At 49.1% G+C, this 19,887-nt stretch overlaps 1 protein-coding gene across 3 annotated transcripts; it reads right to left on the reverse strand.

Moving 5' to 3' along the window:
* Positions 1-570: 570 nt before the first annotated feature.
* On the reverse strand, positions 571-14,679 carry LOC132825966 (surfeit locus protein 1). Of its 3 annotated transcripts, XM_060841647.1 has the most exons (9): positions 14,629-14,679; positions 9,385-9,460; positions 8,548-8,675; positions 8,188-8,270; positions 7,519-7,710; positions 4,703-4,775; positions 3,621-3,783; positions 1,545-1,626; positions 572-714 (listed from the first exon to the last, which is right to left on the reverse strand). In XM_060841647.1, the coding sequence occupies exons 1-9, from the start codon at positions 14,656-14,658 to the stop codon at positions 648-650; spliced, it is 894 nt and encodes a 297-aa protein (XP_060697630.1). In that variant the 5' UTR covers positions 14,659-14,679; the 3' UTR covers positions 572-647. The 3 variants fall into 3 exon arrangements, with proteins under 3 accessions (XP_060697631.1, XP_060697630.1, XP_060697632.1); XM_060841648.1 differs by lacking the exon at positions 8,548-8,675 and having other exon boundaries at positions 571-714; positions 7,519-7,706; XM_060841649.1 differs by lacking the exons at positions 9,385-9,460; positions 14,629-14,679 and having other exon boundaries at positions 7,519-7,706; positions 8,548-8,633.
* Positions 14,680-19,887: the final 5,208 nt, after the last annotated feature.

Raw genomic sequence — 19,887 nt, forward strand, 5'->3', positions numbered from 1 at the left:
TTTGCTAAGGCTCCTTGATGCCAAGGGCTGTCACTCTCCCCTCACTCCTGGAATTCAGCTCTTGTCCAAGTCTGTGATGAAGTCAGCTGTGTTGCCCTGGGGGAAACCAAACTGTGTGTCACTGTGTAGGTTATTGCTACAGTAGACTAGCAAAGGTGAGCGAGAGTAGACTAGCAAAGGAACTGGCCAGGTTCAATTTCTTTTTATAGAGGACATACCTGGGCAGTTTTCCATATTGTCGAGTGTCTGAACTATTGTCACAGCTAGGTTAGGGCTGTGACAAGTTCTAGAGCACGAGTCTTTAGTACTGTTGTTGGTGTTTTCAGGGCCCCACAGCCCTTACTGTATCCAGACCTCCCATCCATTTTGATATCACATGGAGTGAGTTTCATTGGTTGAAGACGATCTGTGATGGTGGGATCATTGCAAAAGATAAAGCTGAAGCATTCACAGCACTAATGTGCTGGGGTCTTCCATCATTTGAGGATGGGAAATTGTGGAGCTCTCTTCCAGTGAGTGGCTCAGCAAGAACATAAATTCTGGTGTAGACTAGTTTGTGTTGTGTGTTCTGTAATAAACTGACTTGGAGACTTTTTTGAAATTGTGCATTTATAACATAAACAGAGTGATAAGATTTCCAACGAGGATCAGACAGCTGCTTTCCGTACAAACTTCTGGAACCACATATAGGAGGTTGCAGCACATAGCCCGTACCTAACAAAATAAAAATACAAACTGTAAAACTCATACCTAATCTGAGGGGTTTTAACCTTCAAGGGGGAATGGATGGGGGCTGGTGGGGAATCCAGAAAAAATTGAAACTGAAAAGATTTTAGATTTTGCAAAATGTTTAACACTTCTATTAAAGAGCCGGGCACAACTTGGCAGATGATAATGAAGGAAAAATGCACTGTCAATGTCTATTCTTCCCAGAGTTCAACTGAGTCCTTGAGAGAAAGTAATCAAGGCCAGTGGAATTTATTTTGGCTTTCACTTTGACAGGAGTTGGGAAAAACAGGAAAGCTTTGTTACAACTATACAGCATGTTAAGGATGGACTGGAGGTGGTTTTAAAGAGATCCACTCGGCTGACTCCTGGAATGAAATGATTGATTTACATGTTTAACTTTTATTCGTGCAGAGTCATGACAGAGGGGTGAAAGATTTAAGATTCTGAAGAAGCTTAACGATGTTTCTAGTAGTGAGTCTTGAACTGGAGACAGACAGGTTTTCTGTAGATGAGACATCAAGGAATTTCTTGAAGGTAACGAATGTCTAATATTCTGTACCCCGGAGACTAGATTGCTTTGAGTATTTTAAGAGGTAGGTAGATTTTTGGAAATATTGGAGAGTTTAGGTATCGTGGAGCAGGTAGTCACTATCTTACAATGATGGAGATTAGAGTGGTGCTGGAAACACACAGCAGGTCAGCCAGCTTCCGAGGAGCAGGAAAATCAACCATTTCTGATGAAGGGCTTTTGCCCGAAACGTAGGTTTTTTTTTCCCCCTGCTATTTCATATCAGATAGTTGCCCAGTGATCGTACCAGGTTAGGATGTACTGCAGGTGCTCATTCCTCAGAGTTACTCTGGTCTGCCCACCAACCGGACCTCCAGGAACTGTACTATCTGTAAGAAATGGCAATAGAATCAGTTCAAATGTCCTGATACCTGGCAAGGTCAAAACTACACCATGGACTATGGATGGGTAAAAGCATTCGAATCCCATGAACTGTCCATTTCCCATATTACAATTCAAGTTCACTGAGATGTACAAAGAGGAAGTATAGCTTTATGCAATGAGGGAGGTCTAAAAGGTAAATCACAGTGACAGGTAAAGGCCATAGTTTGAAAAATATAAAATTTGGTTAATATCTGGCAGATAGAATTAAAAGCAGGGAAGTTAAACTTGTAAAAGCCTATGGCTAGATCACACTTGAGTAATGTGCATAGATATCAGGGTAAAACTGCAAATATTCAGAAACATGAGGTAATTGTGGACAGGTGAAGGGTGACCTGTATAAGATTAAACATGTAGAAGATTTGATGTTACAATTTTGGGAGACACTACAACTGACAACTACAGGTACAAGAGAGAATAAACACAGTAAAAGGTTTAGGAAAAACTTAATTCTGGGAGTATGCAGAGAATGGTGGCTCACTGCTGTCTGTGCCAGGGACCCAGACTGGATTCCAGCTCTGGTGACTGTGTGGAGTTTGAACATTCTCCCCCTGTCAGCGTGGGTTTCCTGTGCAGGTGAGGTGAATTGGCTATGCTAAATTTGTGTTCAATGATATGTAGGTTAGGCGCATTAGTCTGGGGTAAATAGGAGAATGGTCTGGGTAGGATACTCTTCAGAGGGTTGGTGTGGACTTGCTGGGCTGAAGGGCCTGTTTCCACACTAGGGATTCTGCAGATGGGAGATGTATAATTACAGTGAGTGGCTAGCATGAACAGCTTAGCTGTGTTTAAAGGGAAGAAAAGAAATCCATGTGCAGGAGTAATTAGTGTGAGGATGTGGGACCTAAAGGGTAACACAGCTGGTTACACCTAACGGGCACCATCCAGCAGGGACCAAGACCAGTTGGTGTGTGAGAGGCTGTACACAGACAATCAGGTCAATGACACACATCAAGCAGACAGGGGGTTAACATGGGTTTCAGTAACGTAGAGCAGTGAATGTACTGGCTGAGCTGTGCAGAGGGTAAGGGGCCTTGAGAAATACCTCTATGCTGGCTTTGAGCTAGCACAAAAGTACACCTAGCCACCCACAAATAACAATTCAGAAACACAGAACATAGAAAAATACAGTGCAGTACAGGTCCTCGATGTTGAGCCGATCCAAGCCCACCTCACCTACACTAGCCCACTATCCTCCATATTCCTATCCAATGCCTGTTTAAATGCCCAATGAAGAGGGAGAGTCCACCACTGTTACTGGCAGGGCATTCCATGAACTCATGACTTGCTGAGTAAAGAATCTACCCCTAACATCGGTCCTATACCTACCTCCACTTAATTTAAAGCTATGCCCCCTCGTAATAGCTGACTCCATACATGGAAAAAGGTTCTCATGGTCAACCCTATTAAACCCCTAATCATCTTGTACACCTCTATCAAGTCACCCCTAAACCACCTTTTCTCCAATGAAAACAGCCCCAAGTGCCTCAGCCTTTCCTCATACGATCTTCCTACCATACCAGGCAACATCCTGGTAAACCTCCTCTGCACCTGTTCCAGTGCTTCCACATCCTTCCTATAGTATGGTGACCAAAACTGCACACAATACTCCAGAACTTACCAGATCACCTGATTGAGATGTTGGCAGAAGTTCAAATGTTGTGATGACATTTCATTATTGCCTTTCAGATCTTTTATATGCACTGTAAAAAAAGATTATCGCCTCTCACACCAATCCTCTGATAGCGCGGTACTCCCTCAGCACTGACCCTCTGAGAGTGCATGCTCCAACAGCGCGGTGCTCCCTCAGCGCTGATGCTCTTGACAGTACGGTGTTCTGACAGTGCCCACTCCCTCAGCACTGACCCTCTAACAGCACTCAATTCCACGACTGTTGGATTCAGAGGTGAATGGATCGAACACCTTTTTGATCAGGACTTACTGAAGTCTGCATCAATGAAGATGGGTTCTGTGCCCATAGCCTGTGCCATTGCCTCCAAATCACGATAATACCAGCAATTCCTCTCAACGTCATTCTGAGGGGTGAATGGTCTGCGACTTTCTGTCAGTCGAATGACACCAATGATCTCCACCTCGTCTGTGATCTGGAAGACAATGTGTGACAGATTTCTCAGTGACATGTTTACAGTTCCCTGTGTCAATGCTCAGTGCAGAGACAGCCTCATTTCTCAATTCCCATTCACCCATCAGCCCCTCTACCAGGCTCCACACCCAATGACTCATAATTAACTACCTCTTACAGGAGGTGCTGCCACGCACACAAGATCATAGAATCCTGACAGCAAAAAAAGGCTATTTAGCCCTATCAGGTCTGCAATGACCTTCTGGAGAGATTCCATTTACCTCCCCCCCGCCCCCCCCCCCCCCCGCCACTGCTCCCACTCCAAACCTATCCCTGCATGTCCCAGTGGCTAACCAACTAATCTGCACATCCCTTGCAACTAGGGGCAATTTCTCTGGGCCAATCCACCTTAACCTGCACATCTTTGGACTATGGGAACAAACGAGAGCACCCAGAGGAAACCCACACAGACACGTGGAGAATGTGCAAACTCCACACAGACAGTCCCCTGAGGTGGGAATTGAATCTGGATCCCTACTGCTGTGAGGCAGCAGTGCTAAGCCCTGAGCCACCGTGCCGTGCCTCGGAGATCCATGCAGCAGCATGGGAAATTAAAGCCCATACCCTGACTCGCACCACACTCCCCAGTCTCCTCCGCACCTACACCTCACCCAAACACCTATCCCTACCCCCTCAGCAGTCACCCCCCTCCCCACCATCAGCATCCTCTCTAGCCTCACCCTTCTGAAAATCTGACCAAGGGTTTTTGATTTGGAGTCCAGCGCCAATGTGTTTGGATCAGGGAGATCGTTCGACACAAAGGTTCAGGCTACAGTGAACTACCAGAGAAGAAACCGCCTCAAGGTTCAGCAATCCTACTGTCCACACTCCCCAGAGCACTGTCTGCTCCTTCACATCTTCCTTTCCTCAGCTCCGCTCACCTGTCCTTTGGCCCGTGTTTCTGGTTTGAGTCTCATTCTGGGAACGAAGCCCCTGTTCACAAGAATCTTCACCCTGAAATAAATCAATGGGGGAAGTTCATCCAGGGATCACAGAGGGCAATGTTGTAAACACACTGATAGTGGGTGCGGTGAGGGAGCCAATGGGTTATCACTGAGCACCAGGTTTACTCTCGGTTTTGTCCCAAAGCACCATCAGCTCATGGTGCAGGTCACCTTCAATGTCTGGACTACCAGCTGTCATGAAACTGGATTATAGTCCCAAATTACTTGTGTCTGTGTTGAAAATTTAGCCACATGGGCATTTAAAAAGAGATACAAGCCAAAAGGTACATAGGAACAGGAGACCATTCAGCCCCTTCAGCTTGCTTCACCATTTGATATGATCATGGATGATGTCATCTCAGCCTCAACTCCAATTTCCTGCTCACGCCCCATAACCATGTTGCCTGTTACTAATTAAAATCTGTTCATTTCCTCCTAATGTGTTTGGGGTCATGACAAAGTAGGAACCAGGGCTGGCCATTCAATGTCTCAGGCCTATCTTACCATTCAGAGAGACCAAGGCTGATTTGTGGCCTAACTCCATATTCCTCCCTCCGGCTCATACCCATTAATACTTCTGCTGAACAAAATATATCTATCCCGGATTTAAAATTAACAACTGATTCAGCATCTACTGCCATTTGTGGAAGAGAGTTCCAAACCTCTATCAAGCTCTGTGTCAAAATGCTTTCGAAGGGGAGGTCAGTGTTGAATCATTGTCTGCTTGAACAGTTATCCAGGGTATGTGGCTAGGAAAGGTTCACAGGGATATGGACCAGGCACAGGCAAATGGACTACTTCAGCTTAGGAAACCTGGTCAGCCTGGCCCAGTTGGACCGAAGGGCCTGTTTGCATGCTGGATGATTTTATGACTGTCCTGAACTATCTGGCCCTAATACACAGACTCTGCTCCTAGTTCTAGAATCCTCAACTACTGGGAACAGTTCCTCTTCATCTACCCCGATGTCTGTAAATACCTTGAAGACTTTGCTCAGATCACCCCCTAAAACCTGCTTAATTTGAGAGAAAACAGGCCTGATTTGTTTAATCTCTCCTCATAACTCAACTCCAAAGTTCAGGTATCATTCTTATAACCCTACGTTGTACTCCCTCCAAGGCCAATCTATCCTTCCTGAGGTGTGGTGCCCTGATCTGCGGAGCTGCCTGAGATGTAACTTCAATGCCCGTGCGGATTACACTGAACTCAAAAGAAACCCAGAATGTTGCACCTAACCAGTGTCAAGGGAACTTCAGACAGGAACACTTCAAAGGGAGAGATGCCATTCAACACTTGAACTATGACTACCTGCACAGTGTCCCAGTCTGCTACCAAATTGACAGAAAGGCAACCTTTGGATTCAGTTTGAGAGAACTGATACTGTCCTCGTTTGTAGTTCAGGTTCCACTGGGCTAAAGTGTGCTGTAAAGAGAGTGTGGTGCTGGAAAAGCACAGCCAGTCAGGCAGCATCCGAGGAACATAAGCTCTTCATCAGGAATCGGTGGGGGTGAGGGTGGGGGGGCTGAGAAATAAATGGGAGGGGTGTGGGGCCGGAAGAAAGGTAGCTGGGAATATGATAGGTAAATGAAGGTGATAGGTCAGAGTGGAAGGTGGGACGGATAGATGGGAAGGAAGATGGACAGGTCAAGAGGGCTGTGCCGAGTTGGAGGGTTGGATCTGGGATGAGGTGGGGAGGGGAGATCAGGAAACTGGTGAAATTGACATTGATCCTGTGTGGTTGGAGGGTCCCAAGGTGTAAGATGAGACGTTCTTCTTATAGGCATCGGGTGTCTAGGATTTGGTGGTGGCGGGGAGTTAAAATGTTTGGCCATAGTGGGGTTGTACGGTGTTCCAGAGATGTTCCCGGAAACATTCCGTGAGTTAGTGTCCTGTCTCCCCAGTGTACAATAGACCACATTGAGAGCAACTGACTCAGTAGATAAGGTGTTTGGATCTGCAGGAAAATTTGAAGGTTCCTTTAGGGCCTTGGATGGGGGTGAGAGGGGAGAGGGGAAGGGGAGGAGTTGGCCCAGACAGAGCTGAGAACTTCCAGTAGTCATCCCCGTGTGGGCAAGTAAAAATTCTCAGATTGCTGAAAACAAGTCTCAGAGGGCAGTGGACAGAATCTCCAAATAACTGCTGCATTTGCAATGTAAGCCAGGATGGAATCATCCAAAGGCTCACAATTAATTCCTGCCAGACAAATGGATTGGAATATTTCTGTTTACTTGGGGAACATTTTTGGATTCACCTCTAATTTATGCTTTAACAGCAAATAAACTTTGGCTTTCTTTAATGCAAGTTGTTAAACTAATCATACCATAGGCCAACTGCTGCAGCTAAAAAAAGGCATGTGGCATTATAGTGCAAGAGGAATAACCTGTCCCTGGGAGTGTTCAATGGGGGGGACAGTGTAGAGGGAGCTTTACTCTGTATCTAGCCCTGTGCTGTCCCTGTCCCTGGGAGTGTTCAATGGGGGGGGGGGGAGAAACAGTGTAGAGGGAGCTTTACTCTGTACCTTTCCCTATGCTGTCACTATCCTGGGAGTGTTTGATGGGGACAGTGTAGAGGGAGCTTTGGTAGGTATTGGGAACCATACTGGGTGGGGTGGGGGGAGGCGGTGCTGTAATGTTACGGGGTCAGTATCTGCAATCACTCAGTTTCCACACAAATGTTATGTCATGGAATGGTATGACAGACTGGTTCCGTTTGGAGGCGGCCATGGTCAAACGCAGGCGGCTGACTGAATCCGTACCCCAGCTCGGTGCAGTGGAATGGAGTGATCACGTTGGCTCCAGTCTCAGTGCTGGACATCAGGCGCCCAGCCTCTTGGGCCTCTTTGTCTGGATCCACCCTCGATCGGGGCATGATGTAGAGTTCCTTGGAGTGGTCGAACCTCCCTCGGACCTTCACCCTCCGGTACTCAAGCTGCTTCAGTTCCAGCTGGCTGGGACAGAGAGGGGCAAGGCTCAGAGTTTGTGTGACCGTGACATAGCAGATAACAACCCACTCCGCACCCCCACCCAACAGGTCAAGAGCAGGGGGCCAGGGCTGCAACTGTTCAGAGAAACTGTCAGCTCTCTTGCAGCTCCGGACTGGAAACAGTGAGAAGGGCCATGGCTCATTGAGAGAGTGTGCACGCGCGCGAGAGAGAGTGCGCAAGAGTGTGCGAATGTGTGGGTGTGAGAGAGTGTGAGTGTGAGTGAGTGTGTGAGAGAGAGTGTGAGTTTGCGTGTGAGTGAGAGAGGGTAAGGGCTGTTGTTGCCTTGAGGCACAGCACCGTGGGCCTGCGCACAGGGAGATCTCAGAGAATCAGTGAAGAGTCTGACTGACGTGGCTGATCCTGGGAGAATGTTGGGGGGTAAGAGGCTCAGTGAGAGTTACCCCGGGGGGAGGGGGGGGTAGGAGGCTCAGTGTGACTTACTCCAGGGGCAGGGGCAGGGGGTCCGAGCGGGTGCGTTCCTGGAGATCCTTGATAAGCTGCAGCTTCCATTTCCGCCTCTGTACCTGAGCAGAAAGTGAGAGTCTCAGAGTGGCCACAGCAGAGCCCCCAACCCCATCACAAACCTGCCCCCACCTGGAGACACCACCATCCCCTCCCCCATCACATATACCCCAATCCCCCACCTGCTCCCCCTCCCACACTGACCCACTCCCCCTGTTCATATTCCCTCCCGCTCATACCCCTCTCCCCATCACCCTGAATGTACCCCTCTTCCCCCCTCTGCACATTACACCCCTCCCCTTTCACCTGTACCCCCCTCGCCCCTCCCCCGGTAGTTACCTGCCAGGTGCCGAGGCTGAAGGTGCTGACTGGGATCAGGAGCAGGGCCCACTTCAGGAGCCAATCATCACTCCCTGGGGCAACTGTTGCCGTGGAGATGTTCACCCCACTTCGCCACCTGGTAATCCCTTCAGCAGAGACACAGCATTAACCCCCACAGGAACCAGAAGCCAAGACCCCTCCCCATCTGTCACCTCCCCCACCCCCTACCCATCTCTGTCACCCCCTCCAGCCCCTACACCCTCTCCCCATCTCTGTCACCCCTTCCAGCCCCTACAACCCCTCCCCATCTCTGTCACCCCTTCCAGCCCTTACAACCCTTCCCCATCTCTGTCACCGCTTCCAGCCCCTACACCCCCTCCCCATCTCTGTCACCCCTTCCAGCCCTTACAACCCTTCCCCATCTGTCACCCCCTCCAGCCCCTACACCCCCTCCCCATCTCTGTCACCCCTTCCAGCCCCTACAACCCCTCCCCATCTCTGTCACCCCTTCCAGCCCCTACAACCCCTCCCCATCTCTGTCACCTCCCCCAGCCTCCTACACCTCCTTCCGATCTGTCACCTCGTCAGACCCCTACACCTTTCCCCAGATCTGTACACCTCCAATCCCAGCCTCTCAAGCACTCCCCCAATTCCCTTGCATGTTGGGACACGATTAGTTTGGGATATCTGGCTGGCATGGATGAGTTGGACCAAAGGGGCTTTTTCCATGCTATACATTTCAACGTCAAATTCTGTTTGTTCAATCTTCCTGTGAATTCTGTTGGCACTTTCTGCACAAGGTTATCCTTGGAATAGGAATGCCAGGATTTCCGAGCTGTGGCCGCAGCTGCCTACCTGCGAGTTTTGCTCTGACATGGGGCGAGACCAGCTCCGTCCCAGTGATAACTTCTGCTGAACAAACATTCAGGAGCTGAGAGTGAAACAGAAAGCAAAGATTATAAAAGGCTTACCCCTGATACTTCCCACAGGCCTCACTGATCCAACAGCCAACTTTCAATGTGAACTCACAGTTTAATAGAATCAGCTCAGGAGACCATTCAGCCCATTCTAATAAAGCCAGACCTTTAGAGAGAATTACCTCATTACAAAACACATGTGAACAGAATGAAATATTCATCTCTGCACGATTCTAGAAATTAGAGACAGATTGGCTTTTGGATCAATGGCTGGAGGTACTGGAAGCTGCAAAGGCTATTGACAACATTCTGACAATAGTACTGATGACGCGTGCTCCCGAACTTGCCGCTCCTTGAGCCAAGCTGTTCTAGCACAGTCACAACATTGGTGCCTCCCTGACAATGTGGTAAATTGCCCAGATATGTCCTGTACACACAAAGCTGGACAAATCCAACCCGGCCAACTACAGCCCCATCAGTCTACACTTGGTAATTAATAAAATCAACGGAAGGGATCAACAGCAGTGCTATCAAGCAACATTTACAAGGGCAGAAACTGCTAGAGAAACTCAGCAGGTCTGGCAGCATCTCAGAGTCATAGAGATGTACAGCATGGAAACAGACCCTTCGGTCCAACTTGTCCATGCCGACCAGATATCCCAACCCAAACTAGTCCCACCTGCCAGCACCCAGCCCATATCCCTCCAAACCCTTCCTATTCATATACATATCCAAATGCCTCTTAAATGTTGCAATTGTACCAGCCTCCACCACATCCTCTGGCAGCTCATTCCATACACGTACCACTCTCTGCGTGAAAACATTGCCCCTTAGGTCTCTTTTATATCTTTCCCCTCTCACCCTAAACCTATGCCCTCTAGTTCTGGACTCCCCGATCCCAGGGAAAAGACTTTGTCTATTTACCCTATCCATGCCCCTCAATTTTGTAAACCTCTATAAAGTCACCCCTCAGCCTCCGAAACTCCAAGGAAAACAGCCCCAGCCTGTTCAGCCTCTCCCTGTAGCTCAAACCCTCCAACCCTGGCAACATCCTTGTAAATCTTTTCTGAGCCCTTTCAAGTTTCACAATATCTTTCCGATAGGAAGGAGACCAGAACTGCACATAATATTCCAACAGTGGCCTAACCAATGTCCTGTACAGCCGCAACATGACCTCCCAACTCCTGTACTCAATACTCTGACCAATTAAACTCCATCTACCACTCCTCAGCCCATTGGCCCATCTGGTCCAGATCCTGTTGTAATCTGAGGTAACCCTCTTCGCTGTCCACTACACCTCCAATTTTGGTGTTATTTGCAAACTTACTAACTGTACCTCTTATGCTCGCATCCAAATCATTTATGTAAATGACAAAAAGTAGAGGACCCAGCATCGTTCTTTGTGGCACACCACTGGTCACAGGCCTCCAGTCTGAGAAACAACCCTCCAACACCACCCTCTGTCTTCTACCTTTGAGCCAGTTCTGTATCCAAATGGCTAGTTCTCCCTGTATTCCATGAGATCTAACCTTGCTTATCAGTCTTTTACCATGAGGAACCTTGATGAGCCTTACTGAAGTCCATATAGATCACATCTACCGCTCTGTCCTCATCAATCCTCTTTGTTACTTCCTCAAAAAACTCAATCAAGTTTGTGAGACATGATTTCCCATGCACAAAGCCATGCTGACGATCCCTAATCAGTCCTTGCCTTTCCAAATACATGTCCATCCTGACCCTCAGGATTCCCTCCAACAACTTGCCCACCATCGATGTCAGGCTCACCGGTCTACAGTTCCCTGGCTTGTCCTTACCAGCCTTCTTTAACAGTGGCACCACATTTGCCAACCTCCAATCTTCTGGCACCTCACCTGTGACTATCGATGATACAAATATCTCAGCAAGAGGCCCAGCAATCACTTTCTAGCTTCCCACAGAAGGGTACACCTGATCAGGTCCTGGGGATTTCTCCAGACAGCCAGCACTTCCACATTTTGCAAGGTGTCACCATCTACATCTTCCATACCCTTTTCCACAGTAAATACTGATGCAAAATATTCATTTAATATCTCCCCCATTTTCTGTGGCTCCACACAAAGGCCACCTAGCTGATCTCTGAGGGGCCCTATTCTCTCCCTAGTTACCCTTTTGTCCTTAACATATTTGTAAAAACCCTTTGGATTCTCCTTAATTCTATTTGCCAAAGCTATCTCATGTCCCTGTTTTGCCCTCCTGATTTCCCTCAAAAGTATACTCCTACTGCCTTTATACTCTTCTAAGGATTTACTCGATCTATCCTGTCTATACCTGACATATGCTTCCTTCTATTTCTTAACCAAACCCTCAATTTCTTTATTCATCCAACATTCCTTATACAGACCAGCCTTCCCTTTCAGGTGAAGGTGACAGGAGTATACTTGCTCTGGATTCTCGTTATCTGTGGTAGGAAACAGAATCAACACTGTCCAGTGATCATTCTATAGAATGGTGATGAAGAGTCTGTCGAGTAATCGGACACAGAAGCTGGGAATACTGCAGTGAAAAACTCACCTCCTTACTCCCCAAAGCCTGTCCACCATCCACAAGACCCTTCCCCACTTGCCTGGATGAACAGAAAAGAACCTCTACGCCATCCAGGTCAAAGCTGCCTGTTTACAGAATACAGCAAAGAGGAGGCCCTATGGTCCATTGAGCACAACACACATCCACCGTCAACCCCATATCACCGACACTCAGTAACAGCAGAAATTCAGTGCTGCCGTGTCAGAACTGGGGGTGTCCCTTCCCCTTTGTGGGATGGGAGGGAACTGTGCCCTGTGAATGTACCGAGTTCTGAGAACTCTCAGCTTCTCCCCATCAGTCTCAAAGGCAATACAGTCCCTTAACAGCAAATGTTCATCAGAGAGTCCGTGCAAAGGTGACATCACCCTCCCAACCCCCCCAAAGAAAATTCCACAGCTGAGCAGGGGGAAAGGGAGAGACAGTTCAGGGGTGATTCCAAGGGTAGGGCATGTTCTTGGAGGGTGGGTTTGATATTTGGGTTGGGGAGATGAAGACAGACTGGGAGGTCATGGATGATCCTGTGGGTGGAGAGACTTGGTGCAGTAGGTGTTGTGGGGAGGTGGTGGTTTTGGGGAGGGGGACAGGAGGAAGAGAAATGGATGAGGAGACAGGATGGTGATCGGGGGTTGGGGAGTGAGGGGGTGAAGGGTGAGGGATAAGATCTTTGGGTGTGGGGCAGAGGGTGTGGGCGATAAGAGTGGCGATGTGGTGGGCGAAAGGGGGTGGGGGAACAGACAGGTAGGGGAACGGGGGGGTGAGGAAGTCGGGAGAGTGGCGGGGGCGTGTGGCGAGGGGGGGGGTTGTGTGGCGAGAGAGGTGTGTGGCGGGGGGGCGCGTGAGAGACGGGGACGGGGAGGGTGTGTGAGAGGGGGGGGGATGGGGGAGGGTGTGTGGGGGGGATGGTGTGTGTGAGGGGGCTGGGGAGGGTGTGGGTGTGAGGGATGGGGAGGGTGTGTGTGAGGGGGGGATGGGGAGGGTGTGTGAGAGAGGGGACGGGGAGGGTGTGAGAGAGGGGGGATGGGGAGGGTGTGTGTGAGAGGGGGGATGGGGAGGGTGTGTGTGAGAGGGGGGATGGGGAGGGTGTGTGTGAGGGGGGATGGGGAGGGTGTGTGTGAGGGGGGATGGGGAGGGTGTGTGAGAGGGGGGATGGGGAGGGTGTGTGTGAGGGGGATGGGGGAGGGTGTGTGTGAGGGGGGATGGGGAGGGTGTGTGAGAGGGGGGATGGGGAGGGTGTGTGTGAGGGGGATGGGGAGGGTGTGTGTGAGGGGGATGGGGGAGGGTGTGTGTGAGGGGGGGATGGGGAGGGTGTGTGTGAGGGGGGGATGGGGAGGGTGTGTGTGAGGGGGGGATGGGGGAGGGTGTGTGTGAGGGGGGATGGGGAGGGTGTGTGTGAGGGGGGGATGGGGAGGGTGTGTGTGAGGGGGGGATGGGGAGGGTGTGTGTGAGGGGGATGGGGAGGGTGTGTGTGAGGGGGGGATGGGGAGGGTGTGTGTGAGGGGGATGGGGAGGGTGTGTGTGAGGGGGATGGGGAGGGTGTGTGTGAGGGGGATGGGGAGGGTGTGTGTGAGGGGGATGGGGAGGGTGTGTGTGAGGGGGATGGGGAGGGTGTGTGTGAGGGGGGGATGGGGAGGGTGTGTGTGAGGGGGGGATGGGGAGGGTGTGTGTGAGGGGGGGTGGGGGAGGGTGTGTGTGAGGGGGGGTGGGGGAGGGTGTGTGTGAGGGGGGGATGGGGAGGGTGTGTGTGAGGGGGGGATGGGGAGGGTGTGTGTGAGGGGGGGATGGGGAGGGTGTGTGTGAGGGGGATGGGGAGGGTGTGTGTGAGGGGGGGATGGGGAGGGTGTGTGTGAGGGGGATGGGGAGGGTGTGTGTGAGGGGGGGATGGGGAGGGTGTGTGTGAGGGGGGATGGGGGAGGGTGTGTGTGAGGGGGGGGATGGGGGAGGGTGTGAGGGGGGGATGGGGAGGGTGTGAGGGGGGGATGGGGAGGGTGTGTGTGAGGGGGATGGGGAGGGTGTGTGTGAGGGGGGATGGGGGAGGGTGTGTGTGTGAGGGGGATGGGGAGGGTGTGTGTGAGGGGGATGGGGAGGGTGTGTGTGAGGGGGGATGGGGAGGGTGTGTGTGAGGGGGGGATGGGGAGGGTGTGTGTGAGGGGGGGATGGGGAGGGTGTGTGTGAGGGGGGATGGGGGAGGGTGTGTGTGAGGGGGGATGGGGGAGGGTGTGTGTGAGGGGGATGGGGAGGGTGTGTGTGAGGGGGGGATGGGGAGGGTGTGTGTGAGGGGGGATGGGGGAGGGTGTGTGTGAGGGGGGGGATGGGGGAGGGTGTGAGGGGGGGATGGGGAGGGTGTGAGGGGGGGATGGGGAGGGTGTGTGTGAGGGGGATGGGGAGGGTGTGTGTGAGGGGGATGGGGAGGGTGTGTGTGAGGGGGATGGGGAGGGTGTGTGTGAGGGGGGGATGGGGGAGGGTGTGAGGGGGGGATGGGGGAGGGAGTGAGGGGGGGATGGGGGAGGGTGTGAGGGGGGGATGGGGGAGGGTGTGAGGGGGGGATGGGGGAGGGTGTGTGTGTGTGAGGGGGGGATGGGGGAGGGTGTGGGGAGGGGGGTAGAAATAAGGGGACTCTCACCCGGGGCGCGCGCCGGAGAACCCGCAGCATCTTCACCCGGAAGCGGAACCTCAGCTTCACTTCCGGCTCAGTCAAATGAACGGCGCCATGTTACAGGGGCGGGGCCTTTTGGCGGATGGGGCGGAGACTCGGGGCCACGTGGTCTCCCTTAACTCCACCTTCCCAGTAACGTTTCCACAGGAGTCCATTCGGCCCGTCAGGTCTCTGCTAGAGCCGTGAAGCTGCAAGTGTCTGTGAGTCCAGACCCAATGGGCTCTCTCTGGGCAGTCAGAGCCGTCAATGTAAACACATCAGTGAGTTCATGGCTGACCTCTGCCTGACCTCCACCTGCCCTGGCCCATTAGACAATAAAAGGTATTCTGGTATTGTTGTTCTGAGGTTGCTCTCTGACCTGGTAAGTGTGTTTGTATCTGATGATGTTACCTAGTATGGTGAGACAATATTCACAAACATACCAGCTCAGCATACAGGGAAACAACTTCATCCACAACTTCAGCTACAAATCTTCTCAAGAACTTCCTCTGTCCCCTAAAAGTTTGCTTCATAAAAATTTATTTCTCTCAGATTTTAAATTAACAACTGATCCAGCATCCACTGTAATTTGTGGTAGAGAATTCCAAAACTCTTAACACCCTTTGTATGTAGAAGTACTTCCTAATATCTCTCCTGACAGTCTGGCCCTAATTCTCAAACTCTGGCCCTAGTTTTAGAATCCCTAACCAGTAAAACACATTATCTTGGTAGGCAGTTAATGCAGGAGTCTTCTATGGTAATCCCTATTTCAAACAAGTATGCTGTTTTGGAAAATGTAGGCGGTCATTGATTCTCAGGGGAATGTAGCACAAACAGCCAAGTTTCTGGCATTGAGACTGGCTCTAATGCAATGAGGGGTACGTCAGGTCCCAAGTGATCAATTGTGTTAGGGGACTCTCTAGTCCAAGGTACAGAAAGATGATTCTGTGGTCAGCAGCAAAAAATTAGAATGGTGTGTTGCTTCCTTGGTGCCAGGATTAAGGATGTCTCAGAGAGGGTGCAGAATGTTCTCAAGGGGGAGAGAGGGGCCAGCAGGAGGTCATTGTCCACATTGGAACCAATAACATCGGAAGGAAAAAGGTTGAGATTCTGAAGGGAGATTATAGAGTTAGGCAGGAATTTAAAAAGGTCCTTGAGAGTAGTAATGTCTAGATTACTCCCGGTGCTATGAGCTAGTGAGAGTAGGAATAGAGCAGATGAATACATGGCTGAGGAGTTGGTGTTTGGGAGAAGGACGCACATTTTTGGATCATTGGAATCTCTTCTGCGGTAGAAGTGACCTGTACAAGAAATACAGCTTGCTCCTAAATTGGAAGGCAGCTAATACAGCAGTAGGGAGATTTGCTAGAGCTGCTCAGGTGGGGGGACGGGACCCAGGGAGATAGTGAGGAAAGAGATACAGTTGAGAACAGAAGTGAGTCAAACAGACAGGGATAGAGAACAAGGTAGGACTAATATATTAAACTGCATTATTTCAATGCAAGGGGCCTAACAGGGAAGGCAGATGAACTCAGGGCATGGTTAGGAACATGGGACTGGGGTATCATAGCAATTATAGAAACATGGACAGGACCGGCAGCTTAATGTTCAATGATTAAAATGCTATAGGAAGAATAGAAAGGGAGGCAAGAGAGGAGAGGGAGTGGAGCTTTTGGTAAGGGATAGCATTACAGCTGTACTGAGGGAGGATATTCCCAGAAATACATCCAGGGAAGTTACTTGGGTGGAATTGAGAAATAAGAACGGGATGATCATCTTATTGGAAATTTATTATAGATCCTCTATTAGTCAGATGGAAATTGAAAAACAAATTTGTACGGAGATCTCAGTTATCTGTAAGAATAATAGGGTGGTTATGGTAGAAGATTTTAACTTTCCAAACAAAAACTGGGACCCTTAGTGCTAAGGGTTTTGATAGAGAGGAATTTGTTAAATGTATACAAAACAATTTTCAGTAGGTACAAAACTTGACCTCCTCTTGGGAAATAAAGACAGGGCAGGTGACGGAGGTGTCAGTGGGGGAGCACTTTGGGGCAAGCGACCATAATTCTATTAGTTTTAAAATAGTGATGGAAAAGGATAGACCAAATCTAAAAGTTGAAGTTCTAAATTGGAGAAAGGCTAATTTTGACGGTAATAGGCAAGAACTTTCAAAAAACTGATTGGGGGCAAACGTTCGCAGATAAAGGGATGGCTGGAAAATGGGAAGCCTTCAGAAATGAGATAATGAGAATCCAGAGAAAGTATATTCCTGTTAGGGTGAAAGGAAAAGCTGGTAGGTATAGGGAATGCTGGATGACTAAAGAAATTGAGGCTTTGGTTAAGAAAACACTCCTTAAACTCCCACATCTGAGAAGAAGCACATGTCACTCTACTAAAGGCCATCTTTGCTCCTTCACAATCTACAGACGCAGAAAATAACACCATCTTATTCCTCTTACATTTTAAGTTTAATCAAGAGACATATCTCAAAAATATATAATCAAGAAAGAACCCACACTACTCACTACTGCAGACTTTCTGTAGGCCACTTAAAACAATTAACTTCTCTGTTTCTGTGCTGTGAACTTTGCCCAAACAGTTTCTCCAAGATCAGTTGTGAATTTCACTGTTTAATTTTCCCAGACACACTCCGATGTCCAGTGAGACATGAATTTAAACAGCAAAAGCAGTTACTGTGAACCCTCTGGTACCACCTCTAACTCCAGAGAAGATTGAAAATTTATGACCAGTGCCTCTGCAATTTCCTGTCTTACTTCCCTCAGTATCCTTGGATGTATCTCAATTGGTCCTGGTGCCTGAACAACTTTAAGTGTGGAAAGCCTGTCCAATACCATCACCTTTTCAATTTTAAACCTTTCAAGTGTCTAAACAATCTTGTCATTCACTATGGGGTGGCTCAGTGGTTAGCACTGCTGCCTCACAGCGCCGGGGACCCGGGCTTGATTCAGGCCTTGGGGTGGCTCAGTGGTTAGCACTGTTGCCTCGCAGCGCCAGGGACCCGGGCTTGATTCAGGCCTTGGGGTGGCTCAGTGGTTAGCACTGCTGTCTCACGGCGCCGGGGACCCAGGCTTGATTCAGGCCTTGGGTGACTATCTGGGTGGAGTTCGCACATTCTCCCTGTGTCTGCATGGGTTTCCTCCCACAATCTAAAGATTGTGCAGGTTAGATGAATTGGCCAAGCTAAATTGCCCATAGTGTTCAGGGATGTGTAGGTTGGGTGCATTAGTCAGAGGTAAATCTAGAGTAATAGGCTAATGGATCTGGGTTGGTATGGATTTGTTGGGCCAAATGGCCTATTTCCACACTGTAGGGATTCTATGACTGGGGAAATCTCTTTTCCAGAGGAAACTGCTACTAAATATTCAGCCGGGCCTATTGCTTCCATGTGTAAATCCTCTTTATAGTCTCTGATCATCCCCTTTCTTTTATTGACTATGGTTTTATTTTTTGTGCCGATACAGAACTTCTGGATTCACCTTTTTGTTTGTTATCAGTCTCTTCTCACACAGTTTGTTTGCTTCTCTTTTTTATTCAGTTCCTCCCTGAACCTTCCACCCAACAGAGACAGCAACTTGTCGGGCAAAACATAACTGATATTGAACTGGCCATGTTGGCAGTCAGTTGGGGTGTCACAAATTAGTTTCAACCTTTCTACTGCATTATTCAAAAACAATGTGCCCAAACTTTTCAAGCAACATATTTATTTGGCAATACTCTCAGAAAGAATCAAAAGATGGAAGAGCATAGAACATGAAACAAAATGAACAATGTCAGAAGCACCAGACTCAGGTGCTTGCCATGATAAAGCAGTTTCCTCGCTCCCTCTTTATCCTGGAATGTGAAACGCACACATTTAACACAATTTCTTGAACATGTTTAATTTAATGAACTTTCCTGCCAGTGATCCATCCCATGATAGATACACACTCAGGTATTCCTTTTATTAAGACAGACTCATGTTAGGGAAGTGTTCCTGGCATTTACCTGCGAGTTTTTTTTCTTGGTTTGTCTGAATGGAGGGGAATGTTAGCAAAATCGGAATGTAGCCTTATTCCATCTCTTTACAGTTGGGGTTCAGTGTTTTCGGGGGGCAAATTGTTTGCTTCACATTTTGCAGTCTATAACATTGGTGTTTCAGCGTTTGGTGCTTGAGGTTCAGAGTTTGGGTTCATGGTATTTTGGATTCACTGTTTTCCTTTGCTTTCTAGTACGTGTACAATGCAGTACAGAACATTCAGAAAACCCCATTCTACTTCAGCTGACCTTTTCAAAACAAATAAACGCAGATGATTTGTTTTTTTGTAGATTCATGTTAGTTTGATGCCTTCAGTTAATGCCCAGTCTTCAGGAATGCAGGTGAATTATTTAAATAAAGTCACTGGAAAGATTCCCAGGCACCGAGTCTTCAGACTGGAGCAGTTGGGCTGGGGAAAGCTTTGTCTGGAATCATGTTGCTCAAGAAAAAAGGCAAGTGAAGAATGTTATTCATCAGTTCCAAAGGAACCCCGTTGTAGATCAGTCCTTCTCACATCACAGTGATGCTGCACTTTGTGGATCATTACTGTTCACTTATGTATTGAGAAGGATGTTTATCCTGATTACATCTCTGTTGCAGGTTAACAGCATGTTCACTGAGCTGGAATGACAGCTGCTCCCAAAGTTGTTGGATTGTAAGTTGAGCTGCTACAGATCTTGTTAACGTTGCCTATTCAGGGCTTAAAAGACTTGATTTAACTCACCAGAATACACAGTTTGACAAAAACATCAGTATGAAGAAACCTGTGCCAATAAACAGAGTAACCACGATCAAAACTAATATCCCCTGATCAAGTATACAAAGTACAGTCATGATGGTGCACAAGGAACTGTACCCCAGTGAGGGTCAGTGTGTGTGGGACTGTTCCCCAGTGAGAGTCAGTGTGTGTGGGAGCTGTACCCCAGTGAGAGTCAGTGTGTGGGAGTGTACCCCAGTGAGAGTCAGTGTGTGTGGGAGCCATACCCCAGTGAGAGTCAGTGTGTGTGGGAGCTGTACCCCAATGAGAGTCAGTGTGTGTGGGAGCCGTACCCCAGTGAGAGTCAGTGAGTGTGGGACTGTACCCCAGTGAGAGTTTGTGACTGTGGGAGCTGTACCCCAGTGAGAGTCAGTGAGTGTGGGACTGTACCCCAGTGAGAGTTTGTGACTGTGGGAGCTGTACCCCAGTGAGTGTCAGTGTGTGTGGGAGT

This window comes from Hemiscyllium ocellatum, chromosome 21, assembly GCF_020745735.1.
Source record: "Hemiscyllium ocellatum isolate sHemOce1 chromosome 21, sHemOce1.pat.X.cur, whole genome shotgun sequence".
Classification (NCBI taxonomy): Eukaryota; Metazoa; Chordata; class Chondrichthyes; order Orectolobiformes; family Hemiscylliidae; genus Hemiscyllium; species Hemiscyllium ocellatum.